The 17,961-nt window shown below is 38.0% G+C and overlaps 1 protein-coding gene across 1 annotated transcript in view; it reads left to right on the forward strand.

Moving 5' to 3' along the window:
* Window positions 1–298: 298 nt before the first annotated feature.
* The window catches only part of CHD1 (chromodomain helicase DNA binding protein 1), a 54,371-nt gene continuing 36,708 nt past the window's right edge, over window positions 299–17,961 (forward strand). Inside the window, exons 1-4 of the mRNA XM_059491952.1 lie at window positions 299–494; window positions 2,251–2,460; window positions 16,514–16,718; window positions 17,715–17,816. Of these exons, the coding sequence (XP_059347935.1) occupies window positions 2,408–2,460; window positions 16,514–16,718; window positions 17,715–17,816 (360 nt within the window). The 5' untranslated portion in view covers window positions 299–494; window positions 2,251–2,407. The remainder of the gene's footprint in view (window positions 495–2,250; window positions 2,461–16,513; window positions 16,719–17,714; window positions 17,817–17,961) is intronic.

The following is a 17,961-nucleotide window of genomic DNA, read 5'->3' on the forward strand; positions in this document are numbered from 1 at the left end:
CGGCTCCCAGAGCGACCGCACGACTTCCCTGGTGCAGTGCGAGGCCGGGCTGCGAGGCTGCTGCTCACCGTCCCCGCCCGAAGCTCCTCCTCCCGCTGCCGGTCGGTCCCAGGGCGCAGGGCTGACATCACGCCCGGGGTTTCCATCCGACCGCGGGAGGGGGAGGCTGAACGGAGCGACGGCGTGATGGCGGCGGTCGCCAGGACTTAGGAGTCGGCGGCGGAGCAGAGCTGCGCCCACCCCGGTTCTCCCTGCGCCCCTCCCAGCGTGGTCCTGACCCCATTGTTTGAGCGATAGAGCGAGCGAGCCCGCGGCGCGGGCAGCGCGGAGCCAGCAAGAGCAGCGGCGGCCGGTCAGGCCCGGCCGCGGCCGCGGGAGCCGCCCGCGACCCGGGACTGCGGTACGAGCGGCAGTACGCCCCGCGGGGCGCATCGAGGCCTCGGGCCTTGGGGGTCCCGGGGTGGGTTGGGCCGGTGGGGCCCCACGCACTGCAGGTAGGCAAAGGCCGCCATGGCTCCCTTCGCCAGCCGGGAGATGAAAGCCAGAGGGGGGCGGACGGTGTGGAGGAAATGCGGGCCCGCTGCCGGTCTCGAGGGGCGTCGATGCCCGGCGCCAGGCTGGCTCCTCGGGTTCTCTGCCTGTTCTCTGTGGAGAAGAGGAAGGGATTCTGCGGGACCGAGGTGGGCAGTGTGGCCGAGGTGCTCCCGCGCGCTCCTGCGGGGGGAGCCACTGCGAAGCCACCCGGGCGGCCCGAGAGCGGCTCCGCTCCGGGCTGTGGGGGGCGCCGGGGGAAGCGATCGTGGAGGGCGGCGGCGATGGCCTTGGAAGCGCTGCCAGAGAGCGGCGCCCGTGCAGGCCGCGCCGATTGCGGTGCGAGCGGGCGGCGCTGCCCGCGCTCCCTGTGGGCGGGCAGCGAGAGAGCGGCGCGGGCGGTGGAGGATGAGGGTCGAGATCGGATCGGCCCGGAGCAGAGAGCAGGCGGCGGGGGGAAAGTTTTGCCGCCGCGCACGATGTTTCCTGGGTGCCCAAGGCGCGGCGGTTCGTGCCGTCGCGGGATCTCCCGGCGCCCCCCGACTTCCCCGCGGGGTCCCCAGTTGTTCTTCGCGGCCCCGCTGTGGCTGCGGGTTTCCTTCCGATCTCGCTGCCGTTCCTCATCGCCATTGTTCGCGGTCCGGAGCGGCCCGGTGGTGTCAGCGGAGGGCAGTGTCCGCCCCAGGGCGAGAGTTCCCTCACCACCGCCTCGATGGGCTGGGGTTTGGGCTGTAGCTTGTTCTTGGGGAGCACCCCGGGGCAGGCAAGACCCTAATCGCCTTCACACCACTAAGTCCATGAGGGCGCGAGTTGATCTGATTATCACTGAGCTTGTACTTGCGGCCTATTTACCGTGAGCCTAAACTTTCTCTGGCTGCATCGAATACTGACTGCGTAGTAATCAGGCCTAGGAGACTAATGTATACGGAATAATGGTCATTCCATCTCTGGGATCTTGCTAATTTGATTTTGTGGAAGCTCATGTACAGTCTTTTACCTTCCTGCTCCTGCCCACAGCTGTAAGTGGGTCGCATTACGTGTGTTCCTGGAAATACTTGCACTATGTTTTGTGTATGAAATACATTTTACTAAGAAGATCTTAGCAGAACATTAATATTTACCTACCTCATTCAGTAGGCATTTTTTCTTTAATATTTAGGTCTGTTTTGTCCTGCATTCAATACTATGCCCAAAGTTAAGACACGACGTATAGTGCAGATAGGCAGTAAATTGTTCTCAGCCCACAGTACTAATGAAAATGTAATTTCTGTAATTTTTCTTATTCTGGAGCTAGTAGTTCAGCAAAAATTTCCATCTTTATAGCACCATCCATGAAAAGTTGCATAAAGAAGCATAATGGCAAAAAGAAATGCACTAGACAAAAAGCAAAACAATTTTCCCCCTGCATTTTGTGTATTTTATTTACATGTTCCAGTTTTTAAAAAATAATTAGTGTGAAGACCTGTTATCTGGCATTATTTTTTCTTGTTTTCACAGATAGCAGGAATTTTTTTTTTCCTCAGAAAAGGAAATAGTGATAAAATGATCAACCATGAACAGGTAACACACGCACAAAAAAAAAGCTTTTTTTGAGTTACAGACATGATGTCAAACATGCCCCTTTCACTGTTAGTGGGGAAAAAAAAAGTTTATTTTTGGTATATCTTTAATTGCAAACATACTTTAAAATTGTGTTAATGTTTTCCTTTCCTGTTTTAGGTGTTTTGGGAGAAATCTTGAATACCTGCTGACACCACTAAAGCAAACCCGTACAGTGTCTGGAAAACATACAGAGTAACAAGAAGTGGATTCCTGATATCCACCTTGTACCTTGAGTGGACTTCTATTTATTTTTTTGAACTTTTTAATATTTACAATGAATGGGCACAGTGATGAAGAAAGTGTAGGAAACAGTAGTGGAGAGTCAAGGTAAGCACTTGTTTATTTCACTTATCCTTGGCTATGTATTTTCTTACATTTTATTTGCTAAAACTAATTTATATTTGAACTGAATGCTGAAATGTGGTTAGAAGGCAGATCATCGTTAGGAAGACTGGCTTTGCTTTCCTACAGGTGCTTAATCTGCTTATTACATTCACATAATTTCAGCTAAGAATGGGAGTGATCATGTATACGTCTTACATAATAAAGCTGAAGAAGCATTAAAGCCATGTCAGCATCCAGCAGCTTAGTATCTCTCTTGAGGAAAAAAAGTGCCTGAAAAAACAAATTCAAAACCATTGGATTAAAGTGTTAAAGCTATCCTCTATAAAGTGCAAGGCACACATGCATAATATATGTTGTATAAAACCCTAATTAGGGTGTCATTAAAGAAGCAGTGGTTCACGTCAGTTTTTGATATGAAATACTTTATGATTCTGTCATTCTTCAGAGCTGTCAGACTTGTGTAGCTCAAAGTGTTAACTTTGTTTTTGGAAGTGAAAGAACTGTTGTCCAGCTGTGTTCTTAACTAAAACGGTACCTAAAATCAGTTCTCTAATGTCAGATTACAGTCTTCTATGAAGTGCAGAATGTTAAGATGTTTGGAGAAGGATTAGAATGTCCTTGTGTTTATGCAGGGTGACAGCCAGTTTGTAGGGTGTGGAATTAAGTTCACTTACTAGAACAGTTCTAAGTTCAAAAAGCCCCTCCTGTGCTACAAAGTTCAGATTTCTAAAACTGGAAGTATGATAAATGTTTAGAAGATGTTTAAAAATCAATTTACCAATAAAAGGTGAGCATTAGACTTCTCCTCTAAGAGGTCGTTTGTGACTGTGCTGTTTTTCTGCCCCTCTTCCTGTCAGATTACAGCCTGTTCAACTGGTTAGCTAATTCTTTCAGTCAGAGTGCCATAAAGAAAACTACGTTCTGCAGACTATGAAACTTCCAGCTGGGTAGAGAGAGATCTGAATTATTGCCTCAAGAGAAGAAATGCAAGAACAACATATAACTGCCAGCTAATCAGACAGCCTGTGCTGGCCATCAAACTTCTACAGTGTATGATGGACTGGGAAGACAGGGAAGAGAGAATTGTTTAGGAGACCCTGGGTACAAATCAGAAGGAAATTTATGAACAGTTAAACTAAAGAGACTTTTATTATTGTGTATTTTTACGTCAAGATTCTGGTTATATGCAGAAGTTTTCAAATTTGTGAATAATTTGTAAGCTCTTAACACATAGTAATTTTTGAAGATTTCTGCTTCTTATAAAGTTAATGTTACAGTTAAAAAACAAGTATGAAATCTCTTATGGGAAATAATATTGCTTGTTGCTTAAAAAAAAAGGCAAAACAAAACCTTCTAAGGAACATGAACCTACCTGGGACAAGTTAGCATGTGGATTTTCTTACTGCTTGAAAGAAACCACCTTGCTAAAGGTCTATGGAGAAGCTATTTTGTACTGAACTGTGATTGCTCATAACTATCTGTATATCAAAGTTACTTAAAAGCCACAGCAGTTCATAAGACTAAAGAAATTAAATGTCATAAAGTTCCCATGAATTTAATGAAAAATAAGTATCAGGAGGATGCACAGTGCTCAAAACTTCATTTTTGTCTGGATAGTGAGACTTTATTCTTCCTCTTAAATGTCCTGCTGAGCACATCTTAAAACTTTAAAATTTTAAAATCCAAACAACTCTTTTTCCTAGACTTGTGTCACTTGATAACCTTGTAGTCTAATTCACAGGCAGGCCTTGGAAAGTTTATTTTCATGTTCATTATCAGAAAGCTGTTTGTATAAGTGAAGCAAGAAAACTTGACATTTAAAATGATGGAACTCTCTTCTGTCTAACCTAGTTCCGTTATTAAAATAATGCAAAATATTTTTATATGACTTAGCCTTGGTTTATAGCTGAGCATTTTTTACTTTAATGTGTAGATTTCGAGTACTCGAGATGATTTTCACCCTGAGGTACCTTAGCAAGCTGCAGCTGTAGACAGATACTTTACTGTAACTTGGGATTTGTTTCTGTAATTATCCTTCTGATCTGGATGTGTGATTTTAGAGAATGGAGGTAAAAATTGGCAACAGAATATGTTTCCTAAGCTTATAGTGATCCCATTCTGTTCAGAATGCTAGGGGTGGAAATGAAATAAGTGAAGAAAGCAATTGAGAACTGCTGCTGGGAGTGAATTGCAAAGAAGATCAAATTCAAGAATTAGCAGGAAAAAAGAAGAGGTGAAGATGAGTACAGTGATCATCTAAGCTGCAGCATTGGTGTTAAGTAGGAGAAGTCTTTGAAAATTTGTGTCAGTTTGCACATTTGATACTTCAAAAGTGCAGTAAAGCAGTTCACTTGCCTTTGGTATATGGTGTCAAGTTCCATTCCTGTGTTGTTTTATTTTAATTACTTTCATTTATTTTCATTCATTTCAAATTTTCATTAATTTTATGGAAACACCATGACTTGAAAAAGTTGTTGAAAGCTTGTAGTATTCTCAGCAGTAGGAGGGCTGGAGAAGGAACTGATCATAGACCTTTGACTTGGTGCACTGTGGTACGGGATTGTAGCTTGCCTTTATTCACCGTGTCTAGCTATGAAGGTGATTGTTTTTTCTTAAGTGAGAAGAATGAACAGTTTGCCACACTGCTTCATACCTTTCCAGCATTGCATCTATTCATCTGTCTGCTAGATCACTAGAAAACTTTCCCTGGTTGCAGGTATTCATCCTGAAGTTCTCTTTTGCTACAGGTGGAAAAGTGCATGGCCACACCATTTGGACTTTCTTTGGCTATTTCAGCCTCTGAAGCTCTAAATCACTACTAGAACTGAGCATGATGGAAATTGTTGTAAACATTGCTAATTAGTCTTGTTTCTTGGTGTTCCAGTTTCTGTCCAGTAATCACAATGGAGTGTAGTTTCCAGTTTCTTGTTTACTAGAAATAACTATTCTATAATGTTTTTATGTAGCTCAAGGTTAAATATCACAGATACTATTCATCTGGATAGCAAGTGCGTGTAGACGCAGACTTATTAGTAATATGCTGAGAAGCTTACTCAAGCAGAGTATCTTAGTATAGTGTTCTTGACGTCATTCAGTACAATTCATCATATAAACTTCAATATGAATACATACATTCAAATTACATCGCAATAAGAAAGCTTAATCAGCAAGGAAGGGCAGTTGTACCTGAACTGCAAGACAAGTGCCAGGTAGAACAAGGACTGCAGCAATGAAATGTTGGCACTATTTGAATAACAATCTGATTTTGTATCTCTTTGCTGTTATGTGTTTCTGCAGAACAAGGTATAGAGGACTTGAGCATATCTTTCTTTCCTAGGTAAAAAGGCATGTGGTCAGTGTTGCTTGAGTGGAAGGTAGCTGGCCATTTTTGCAGTAAGCAGGAAGCAGCTGTTTACACCAAAGACTTCTACAAGTTTTTACACTTGAAAGTTGATGTTAAAATAAGAGGAATTTCAGTGGGTTTAATTTGTTTTGTGGACTGCACAATCTGTGAATCACATAATTAAGTAAACAGTAAAGACGTGGTCAACAGGCTTCAATTTACTATATAAATGCATACCTTCTATAGAAAGTAAAGAAGATTTGTTTAAAGCTGTGACTTTAGGTTCTCGTTTTCCTGAAATCTAAGTGGGAGTTAAAATAGAAATTGACCAAGCGTATTTGCAGAATTACTTGTATGCACTGACTTCTTTTTAGTAGGAGTTCAATAGATGGTATTAGTAAAAGTGTATACAGCAAGAGAGAGCCTGTAAATAAAATTGTATATATTTAGATACATATTTACTGCACAGGAATTCTCAGATCAACGAAAGTACCTGAATGGTAAAGAAAACTGTTGGTAGCATGAACTGTAAAGAGCTAGTGGATAAAGCTAACTCTTTGCAGTATTTTTCTCCTTAATTAACAAATGTTTATTTTATCAGGAACAATCTCTTAAAAAATTAAGCATACTAAATTATGATAAGGTGTCCAAATCCAAGTTAAAAGCATCTTTCCCCTTCTTTTTGGAAGAGTTCAGAGAGAACATGTATCCAAGCCCAAGTATTTTTTTCCTAGAAACCTTTCTAACGAAAAGAAAAAATTAAAAATTCATGGTCTGGCTCTTGATCTGCATGTGATCTTAACTTTGGTTTTGTAACTCTTGCTGAATTTATCCCTGTGTTTTGTGTAACCCAACTGGATGTCACATACCTGTACCACATATTTTAAATTAAATTCCTTTACTCTAGAAGTTTCAGGATTTTAGCTGATGCAAGCTTTTCATGTTCCTCCAAACTAAGTGTTATGATACCAGCAGTGTATACATCAGACCTGTCCAGATGTGGTCCCTCAGCTGTCTTCAACTATTTTCTTTGTTTGGTTGGGGGTTTTTTTGTCTGTTTGTTTGTTTGGGTTTTCAAAGGTTGTTTTGTTTGTTTGTTAAATTCCATGTAATACTTTTTGCTGGTAGTCTCTAAGGAGCTTCCAGTAAAGACATCATTTTGTTGCTGCTGGATCCAGCTATGTGTTGAAGGTTTCTCAGATTACACAACAAAGTAGTAGACCCCTGGTAATCACTGATACTCCTGCCTGTGAAGGGTTCCTGGAACAACTTTGTGCTCTTAAGATGCGTGACTTGTATCTTTCAAATACTGTAGTTCATACGTTCATGAAAGTTGGTAGGTATCAGTTTAATTTTGATAACGTTGCTTTGCTTACAGTAGTAGCAGCAAATAATTAGTCTGCAGGACAGGAAATACAATATTGGTGAATATTAGCCCATACCAGGAAAATTCAATGCAGTTCATACTCTGTAATAGCTGAGAACAGGAAATAACATTTGGCAGATTGAACATTATATTCTTGTGCCCTCTGTTCTTTACTGGCAGTGATGAATAAGATAAATCTGCCTTATGCATTCTAATTAAGTTAAACAGTTAAGATTTCTGGAAGAAATAAAACTATTTACATAACATTTGCATATAGAAACTTACTTGTAATTTTATGAGTTTGGCATTTAGTATCTATTACTTCTGCATATTTTGAATGGGTTCTTCAAATTCCTATGCTTTTCCTCCTTCAGCTTTTTTTAAAAAACCCAGCAACCAAGCATCAAAGGAGACAGTCCACTGTCATCTCAGATAAGTTTCAAAGACTTTGCAGATAGTAATCTCTTCTTCTTAGTGTGTTGAGCTTTAGTTTGCTTAAATTGTTACACTCTGATTTACTAGCCTTGAAACAGAAGGTGGCTAAGGTAACATTGTCTAATGAATGCACTTGAAATCAGTGATGTTAAATTAGCTGTTATTGGATCAGTTACTGTCCTAGACAGGAGTCTAAATTTTCTGTCAGTTCTTCCAGAATGTGGCTTGTTTAGCTTTCCATTTTAGGATTTGTATTCCTAGTGCCTAGTTTCTCATTGTATGATCCTCTCAGGGGCATCTTGTTCTAAAGAATCAACTAATGAAGCTGAACTTAAGACTGTGGCAGCTAAACTAATGGCTGTGTGGCAGGATACTTGTTTTGAGCATTTCAGCAGATGAAGAAAATGTCAGCTAAGCTACTAAAAATCTGTCTGAAACTTCTGTATGTGTTTTCCTATGACTTTCAGAAACTGAAACAATTACATTTCAAAAACTGGTAAATGGGCTCTAAATTTGCAGTGATGCTGCTAGACACTGCAGTGTAGTTTGAGTTCTCTGTGCTGTTGCCTGTTTTATCAGTCACATCTGCAGTTCCATGTGCAGGAATGGAGAGGTGTTACATAGAAAGGAGAGGTGTTACACCATGTAGTAGATGTGCTAAAATTGAATAATACCAAAGATGCCTTTTTCATTTGAAATTGGTATAGTGTTTTTTCCTAGATTCTATGTTGATTTCCACTGGTTTATGCCTTGGTTTCAGGACAGCAGTCTCAAGAAATACTGCTTGATTGTTCCTGCTTGTTTCTTCCACATTTTCATAGATGCTTAAGGATGTTTATGAGAACAGAAGTAGCTTTGAAAAGCTCTGTCTTCTCTTTGACACCATAGGGGACATTGGAGAGGGCAAAAATATCAGTGTCAGAAAAAGTTGTTTTTATATATCCTCACCAATAGATGAATGTATTGGTGAGGACTGAATGTGTTTTCAAAGTGTGGCAGGGCATACTGTTCCCAGTATGAATTGTGTAAATATTTCTGTAACTCAGAGCAAAGGCAGGAGCAGTTAAAGAGAAGCTTTACAGTTCTGTTTCTCGTTTCTGTGTTCCCCTTTTACTATGAGGAGATGACAGATGTAAATGCTCACTTTGAATCCATGTGTGTAAATGTATATCCCTCTTTTTAAGTAATTCCATTTCTACTCTTAAGTTTAGCATCTAGCATACTAGGATTTAATCTGAATTACTGCTCATGTGGAAGAGTGTCATAGTTAATTTTGCAAAATGGACTACAGACTGATGTTTGTTTTTAATAATCAAGGCTTGCTCCTTCTCTGGGTGAAGGAGGACATCTCTCCTTTACCTTTTTTGTTTAATGCCTTGGTGCAGTGGTCTCCAAAATTGTTGTTTGTGCACTCCTGGCAATATTTCAGCATGCATCTCAATGTATATATATTTTATTTATGAAGTATATAAATGTAGTAATACTTGTACTAAAATCTACCTTTATAAAACATATACAAGAATTAGAAAATTTAAAATTATGAGATAAAGATTTAATATTTGAAAATATTAGATTTTTATTGGTAAAATAACTATTTTAGCACTTAATAAAAATATTAAGAATATTCTTGTTTAGTAATATCTTGGTTTAGCATTTTGTGACACAGTGTCTTGAAGGTATGGTTCCTCATTAAGTTTATTTTGTTACCTTATTTTAGTGATTAGTACATCTAAGAAGATACCCAGCAGAGATACATGGCTTCATATGGAAGAAGTGCATTGTCTACTGCACTTACTAAGTTGTAGTACTATTTTTTTCAATCCCATCAGCTAATTATGTGAAGGTTTTTATTATATTTTGTCTAGTAAATTTCCAAGTACCCTGTACAGTCATTTCATGCGTGTTAATCTGAAGGGGTTGCAGTTTTCATGTTTTTAAGAAATGGGTTCAAAACCCACTGAAACTTCTTGGAAGATTTTCATAAAGGCTGGAAATTTTTATCCCCCAGCTTTTAATGTGTATAAATATAATAGCTTTTTTAGGGAACATGCATTGGTTTTAGTAATATGATCATATAATGATGGAAACCTTTCCAAACATCTGTTTTCAAAATGCTATCTCTATGGCATGAGTTTCTTTTGAAAAGCACCTGCTTTTTAACTGTTAAAATGTCACCTTCACTTGGAAGGGATATATAAAGTCTGTTTATTATTTTCAAAAATATCTGCTAGGTAGCATACTACTGGTAAAAAATTATTTCCACAGAAATGGTCAGTATATTTGAAGCACTCTTCTTTCTAAAACAAACAAATATTCCTTGTCGACAGTGCTTCTTAGTAGTTAAACCTCTTACGGCATAAATAGTTTCTTAAGTTAATTTCCTATCTTGTTACAAAATATGGTAAATATTTTACTATTTAATAGACTTATTTTCTTAAAATTAAGAACATCAGTGACTTCCTACATTCTTCTGGCTCCAGATTCTTTGCTGCAGTAGCTTGCCGGTTGTTGATGGAGTGGATGAATTTATTTTGTACTGCAGTCTCTTACCACCCTTACTAGACTCTGTTTTTTATTCCAGTCAAAGCAACCACACATTCCCAGATATATTTGCATAGTTTTTTCATAAAACTTTTTTTTACTTTTTTTAATTAAAGAAGTAGTTTACTGTTGATAAAGTAACTTCTCTAATGCTTTTCCTTTAGTGGCTTAGGAAAAGTAATTTTTAATGTACCTCATTATTGAAATTCCTAAATTTGAGACATGGTTGAAACATCTGTACTTTCATCCAATTGTAGAGCAAATCTTCTGAAATGGATGATTTGTTCTAGTACTTGCTTTTTCAAATCTTCAGCAATGTTTTCTATGTGTCTTTGAATAGCATTTGCTGTCAAAGAAATGAGCTTCAGTTTGTCACTGTAGTTTTCCATGCAGTATTTTACCTATTTTTAAGTCACAAAAAATCAATTCTCAGTTGGCATGATGGTTTTTTCCCCCTTGCTCTTAGGTAAGAAAACCTCAGAGTAGGCTGCTACTTTAATTTATCATTTAAAAAAGGGACATTTTTTAAAGTACAAGATTTGCTATTATTGCATTACTTGAAACATTGCTGGAAAAAATGAAGGTTTGTCTTTGTGTTTTGGATGGTTAGTTTTCAGGTGTCTTGTTAATTGTGATGGTTTCGTGCTACCATTGGCTAATATCTCAAGATATGATACACATTTAGGGTACGAGTAATTGTTAACAATGGTAAGCAGTATTTTGAATAGTCTTGATAACTGAAATTTTCTTTAATCCAAATTCTTGTCAGATGTCATTAATTGTCATTGTTTGTTACCTTGGCAGTGTGGCTTATTAAGAGCTTGTATGTAATAGAAGTGTAGTGCTGCCATTTTCTTTTCACATGCACTCACAGTACTTTGAGTCCATTGTTTCCTTACAGGACTCTTTTTAAACTACTCCATTCTGTAAGGGTTAATTTGGTTAAAACTAAGTAATACTATCCAGGAGTCCACCTCATAGGGCAGAGATAAGCTGCGCACAGGTCTCTCTCACTTGCACACAGAAGGAATGGAGTGATTGTGCCACTGTCACCCCTGGGTTGTGGAGCAGATACTTACTCCAGGGCCCCTCAACTGCCTTATGTGACACCGGGCCATCAGACAGACATACGGGCTGAGTGAGCTTACAGGTGTCAAACTGTTGGCGATGGAGAGAGACTGGGAAGACTGATTCGTTGATCAATATCCAATTTTATTGTTGGATACAAATGCTTATATGCTATTTCAGAGAGACTAGTAATGTGTGCTACAATGATTAAGTTAAAATCACATACACAAACTTAAGCATATAACATCTCTTGCTTGCAGAGTTTAATGGGATTTTTTTTCTGATAAATGTGTCTGATTTAGTCTTCTTGCAATCTAGGTCTAATTTTCAAAGTTCCATTCGCTTTTGCCGAGTCATCTTGTAATCAAATCTCTTATGTTAACCAGGTCCAAAGTCCATTATCTGTCTTGTGTCCCCCAACATTCCAACATCAAATCATTTATTAAATAGTTGAATATTTGTAGAGTTTAGTTTGTGGTTTGGGGGTCTCCTTGCCTCCCCTTCCTTCCTTTTTGTCCCTTGCTGTCCTTCCCATCCTTTCCTTCTTGCATTTCATAGGTTTGGGTGGGGTTTTTTGCTTTGTTTGTTTGTTTTAAATAAAAATTAAATCTTAATACCAGTTCCAATGTATTCTTTATGTACCCCCACTGATTGTCTTGTCTGCTTATGTGCACTCCTCTTTGATAACCATTGTCTTCATGTGCCAGTTTTCACTCATCAGTGAAGTGTGGTGAGGCTGGGAGAAGGGGAAGCTGTTTCTCATTCATAAAACACCTTAGGGCAAATACTGCAGCTCCAAGGCTGGCTCCTTGGAGCATGATAAAGCCTTTAGGTAAATCCTGGCATTCCTCACATCAGTTTGAGGTATGGATTGTCCTTATCACTAGGAAGGCTGTCTTTAAGAGATAGTTTCTCAGCTAAGTCCTGAGGCAGGGTCAGTCTGGCTCATGCGATAATGTGAAGCAACGACTCATTGTTTTGTTCTACATGTGAAACAAAAGTAGAAGTACAGATAATGTCCCAGTGATGTTACATCTGCAGAGGCAAAGTGCTAGAAATCATTGGTCTCTCTGTGTTAAATTGATATGATACAGTAACTGCTAGTATCTATGCCTAATAGAAGTTGAAATGGAAAACTGCTGCTGCATTGGGTTTTCAGTAAGACTTAATTTTTACTGCCCCATTTTTTCATTATGGACACTGTTTAAGAGATATGGCTAGAAAATGCCATGGATATATTTAACTTTTCCATTTGTTGTAAGGGGAAACGTGTTTCTTTATTCTCTTTACATAACTCTTTTCCCTTTGTCCCAGATAAGTCTGTGCACATTTTGGTGGATTTGTTCATTGTTAGAAAAAGTTACATAGGTCTGTGCTTTTACTTCATTGCTGCTGCTTTTTTACAGGTGTTTTGTAAAAAACAAATAAGGTGCTTCGTTATATCAAAAGTGGATTGTTAGTTGAATCTGATATCAGTCTAAAACTGCTTTGCGTGAGATATGTGAAGAAATAAAAAAACCCCAGTTGATAATCAACTATTCTTTCTGTCTGTCTTGCAGATACAGAACTTTATAGCTAATTAATAACTAATTCTTGGACTGAAAAATTATCTATTCAAACAGAAATTGAATATACCTAGTCCTGTTAGACAATAGAGGTTTTGTTGTTGTTGTGTTTCTACAAAAATGTTTTCTTTAAACTGCTGTGTTACACAAAATATTATCATTAAAAGTGCTAGACAAATACTTTATTTTTTTTAAGTACAGGAAAAGCAAAAGGACAGTATGCATCCAGAAGAGTATAAAATTTTGATCTTGGCATAAACATGATCTTTTTTGGGTCTTTGACTTATAGAAAGAAAAATTTTCTCTCTAATATTGAAAATATTTTGCACACTGAAAACTGAGCCCTAAACCTGTAGTTCTTCCTGTAGATGTGTTTTTTGCCTTATGTGCCGCATCTCTGTTACTGTTGCTTCAAATCCTTCATATTTCTGTGGAGGAAAGTTCTTTGAAGTTGCAGCTGTCGGGGATTTGTAATGTTCTATCTCATGCCGTGCTGCTTGTCTATACTGTCTTAAAGATATGCAATTTGTTGTTATGCAGAGCTTATATATTATTCGACTTTCTATCTCCTTTGCAAACAAGAGCTTTAGGTTTCTGACTTATAGGGCTATCTTTGTAAGTTTGTGCCTATAGGTTTCAGGCTGAAAGAGTGTATGACAGTACATGATAAAAGAAACATTGCTTTGGTAGCCCTCAAGAGAGCCTGTCAGTTACTTGTTCCGTGGTAAGTCAATCAGGAAGAAGTCAACAGGCAAGTCAACTGTAGAAGTGAAAACCTATTTGTTATTCTTACCCAATTTTCTTAATACATGCTGTAGTTCTGTGAAGATATCTGGGACTATGTGGTGCACAGGCAGAACTTGTAATTCATACAAGTTTCACGCAACTGCATTAATTTGGATGATTATAGTTGAAGTAGGCTCTTCCCAACATGGAGTAGCCTTGTGTGTTTGAACATCTGTAGTGCTTTTTGTGAGTTAATTTCAAATGTTTTATGCATGTATGTAAACTGTCATGGATTACTAAGCTTTGATAAATATTTCAGCAAGTTGTTGCTGTTACCCTGGTTGTAAAATTATTTCAGGCTACTCAGTTTGTCTTTTCCCCTTTCCTTGTTCTTATTAGATGCTGTGGCATAAGAAAGCCTAGTAAGTTATTATTGGTGCTATAGTGTTTGGATTTCATTTGACTATTTTTTGCTGTTCTGTGTACCATATGTTAATCTCTGGTAGGGATCCTACATTGTCCTTCATGCATGGTATCGTTAGGGAAGCTCTAAATCAGTTGTGGTGAACTTTATTATTTGCTTTTTTCTTCTTGTAATTTCTTATAATTTTCTTGTAATTTCTCTCCCCATTTCTTTTACTTCCACGTGTAGGTTTGTTTTCTTGTCTTGCATTTATTAGTAATGTGGTTGAATTAAGATTTTTACTCTTTGTCAGATGTTACTATGTGTTGTGATGTGAGTTCTGTTAGGCTGCTTTTATCCAAATCAGGCCAATTTATTTTGAGAAATAAGGATTATGGAATAGCTCTTACATTGCTTGTCCTTCTTGTAAGCCTAATGGAAATTCATTACCAGACTCAGAGCTTCGATGAGAGCTAGCTGGCAAGATAAGGAGCCCATGTTCTTGTCTTCGAATACTGTATGATCTACATCAAAATCCACACGTTGACATGTTGCTATTGTTTAACAGAGACCTTAGATGATAGGTAGCTGATCTCTTAGTAAATAATAAAATCTGGTATTAGCTGTTTTTTTTGCATTGAACTCTACAGCAAATAGCATTGCCCACTACAGTTTTAATTTCCCTATTTCAGTCCTCTTTGGTTTTAAACCTACACTCAATTTCTGGGAAGAACATAAAACAACTTAAAATTTCCCATCAATTGTTTATCCTTGGAGATGTCCAAGAGGCATTTGGTCTGGTGCTGGGTGGTGTGGTTTAGGAGTTAGAGTGATAGTGCTGGGTTCACTGGATGTTCTTGAAAAGTCTCTTCCAATCTTGATGATTCTGTAATTCTGGCTTACTTATCTGAGTAAACTGGAATTTTTTTTTGCATTTTCTTTTATCTCTCCACCATTCTCTTCTGTATGTGGTTTAGATGTTTCTTACAGTGTTAGGAAGTTGACGAAGATGTTTTATTCCAGTGTTAGTTTCCCCATGCTACCTTAGAAAGCAGGCACTTTGTCTTGGTTGCCTCTGTCTGTGTATGCAGTTAAACCTATGGTTAGCACTGTATTAGTATGTATGAACAATTTTCCTGCTATATGGAAAGCTAACTTAATTACCATCCATATGGCTTAGTGTTTTGCATAAGTTTTTGATTTGGGAATCCATGTTATTAATGTCCTCTTCAAGCAAGCCTTGTCCTGCATGAAGGTACTTGATTCCTTTCCCCTCCTTCAAGGTTCTGTAGGATTTACATACTTTTGTTAGCTTTTTATGACTAGAACTTTGTCCGGTATTTATTTGTGTCTCTCCATGCTGAGTTTTCTTCTATATATCTTCATTTACAGTTAGTAAATGCCTTCTGTAGTCTCTCTGGCATGTAGCAACATGTTTCTCCACATCTTGCCCTTCAGAGCAAGGAAGCTTCACTGTGTTTACTTTGCCCCTCTTTATTTTCCTGGTTGCTGGTTGCAGATGGCTGATGGAGGTGCATTCTGCAGGGATCTGTTAATGAATAGCTTCATTTCTTCTTTTCTGGCACAGTTTTACTGGTTGCAGCAAAAGCAGACGAGTGATTTTGCTTTGTTCTACAGTTGTAAAATAGTCAGTTAAGTATATTCTGGGGCAAATGATCAATCTTCCCTCTCCCTCACCTCACCTCCAGCTGATTGTCAGCCAGATGAATTGTGCTGGCAGAGACCAGATGGGCTTTGATACGGTTTTGGCTTTAACATTTTCAGTTCCAGCTTCATGTGTACTCTGGTTTTTAAGCATTTGTGTCAGTGTGTACATAATTTGAAATAATTTTGCCATGCGCTGTTTCTTTCTCATGATATCTTTGAAATGTAGTATTAATCTAGTAAGGAATTTTACTAAAGTTTCAAACTCATCTACTCAGTGAAAAATGCTAAAATTATAAAAGAAGTATCTTTAATTAATGCTAATGTTCTAATTATGTTAAATGTGGTGTAAGATGAATATACAGATGAAGTAATTTAGACAGCTCAAATGTATGCCAAAGAAAGTGCTTTGGCACAAGTCTTACCACCTCTGATAAATTCAGAGTTGCCTGTGTGGGGAAAGTTTGTGCTGCTCTTTTAACAGAAGACCATGGTCTGTGTAGCTTTCTGTTTTGTTTTAAGGACTAGCACGGCTTTATTGAAAACAATATTGGATAGTCTTTTGTGAAGTAGTCTAAACCATTAGCTAGTATGGCATTTGATGGCCCTAAAGGCAGGGATTTTGAAGGGAGTGAAGCTTGTTTGTATGGCTACAAAGCATTTCTACCACTTTTAATTTCCCTGTATGACACTGCTGTAATAATTAGAATGGTTTTGCTTTATCTTTATTTTGGCGTCATATAAAGTATCTAATTACACTTTAAATTCTTATTCCCTGTTTATTTTTAGCATTTTTCAACTCTGCTTATGTAGTCTGGTCTGACTTAGCAGTTGAGTTATAGGTAAAGCTAAGGTGTCTTATTTTTTCTTTTAATCCTGTTACTTTGGCACTTGTGTAATATCCTACTAACTTGTCATTGCAGCCGATCAGATGATGATTCTGGGTCAGCATCAGCTTCTGGATCTGGTTCAAGTTCTGGAAGCAGTAGTGACGGAAGCAGCAGCCAGTCAGGCAGCAGTGACTCTGACTCTGGTTCAGAGTCAGGGACTCGGTCAGAATCAGAGTCTGACACATCTAGAGAGAAGAAACAAATTCAGTCTAAACAAACAAAAGTTGACGGATCTGAGGTAAACAAGATATATAAATGAATTCTTTGTCAAGGAAATGGCAAAGGAAATACTAAAAAAGTGGAAAGGGAATAGTAAAAAATATTTTAAAATTATTTTAAAGAGCAGTGCTCATTAAAAAAAAAAAGAGGTAATGAAATGTTCTTAATTAGATTTTTAACTTGATTGGGTTAGTGAAAGCATGTACTTTGCTGCCTTAAACATTGGGCAGGTTTCTCATATAAGTGTTTAAATTTGTACTTTTAAAATTCTCTTATTTGTAAGTATTTTCAGTTAAAAGGCTACCTAAATTTCATCATACAGAAGCATGTGCTTATTTACTGGAACTTATGTAAGAGAAAGATAACATATACTGTTGTTCCTGAATTCTGTTTTTACATTGTTTCTCAAATGCTTGGTTTCATTGTATGTATAAATAATTGTTTAGAAATTTCAGGCTTTTCTTTATCAATAAGTCTGCTAAGAGCAGGAAAAAAGTGATGTTGAGAAATCTCTTCAATCCAGTGGGCCAGAATTACATGCACTCTCCCATGTTTATGGAGTGGTATACTGTATTTATGAAGGTAGTTTTGGATGAATCACACCAAGAACTGAAGACAGTTAAGGATTCTCTGTTAAATTTTTTTCCCATATGTTTAACTATTACTGTATGAAACAAAATCATAGCAGTTAAACAATCTGAAAGAATTTATCTGTGTGAATTTAAAAATGTACTTTATGAAGTTTTGCTTTAACAATTACCTACACAACTATGGTTAAACATGTTTCAGTAATCATCCTAGTGATTAGCATATAACATTCTGTTTTGTAGAAATCTTACGACTTTAAAAAGCTGTCTGATATTGTTAGTTAATGTTAAGTGTTTTGTAGTGAATTGTTTTGTAGTGAAATGTTTAAATTGATAAAATTAAGATGCTACTTAGGAAAAGTAAATATGTGGTAAACTGGAGATTTTCAGTATGTTTAACTGACTCTTGCATGTCTATTCCTGTTTAGTTTTGGAAGTCTAGTCCAAGTATACTTGCCGTGCAAAGATCAGGAGTACTCAAGAAGCAGCAACAACAAAAGGCAGCCTCATCAGACAGTGTTTCAGAAGAGGTGATTAATGTAATTTTAAAAATGTACACATTGCAATAAAATTACATTGAGCAAATATATATATTCTCTGAGTGGGCATAGAAGCCTGGGGTTAGTCTATAAAATTAACATTTAAATAACTGACATTTTTATGCAGAAAAGTAAA

The sequence above is a fragment of the Ammospiza nelsoni genome, chromosome Z (assembly GCF_027579445.1).
Source record: "Ammospiza nelsoni isolate bAmmNel1 chromosome Z, bAmmNel1.pri, whole genome shotgun sequence".
In the NCBI taxonomy this organism is placed as follows: Eukaryota; Metazoa; Chordata; class Aves; order Passeriformes; family Passerellidae; genus Ammospiza; species Ammospiza nelsoni.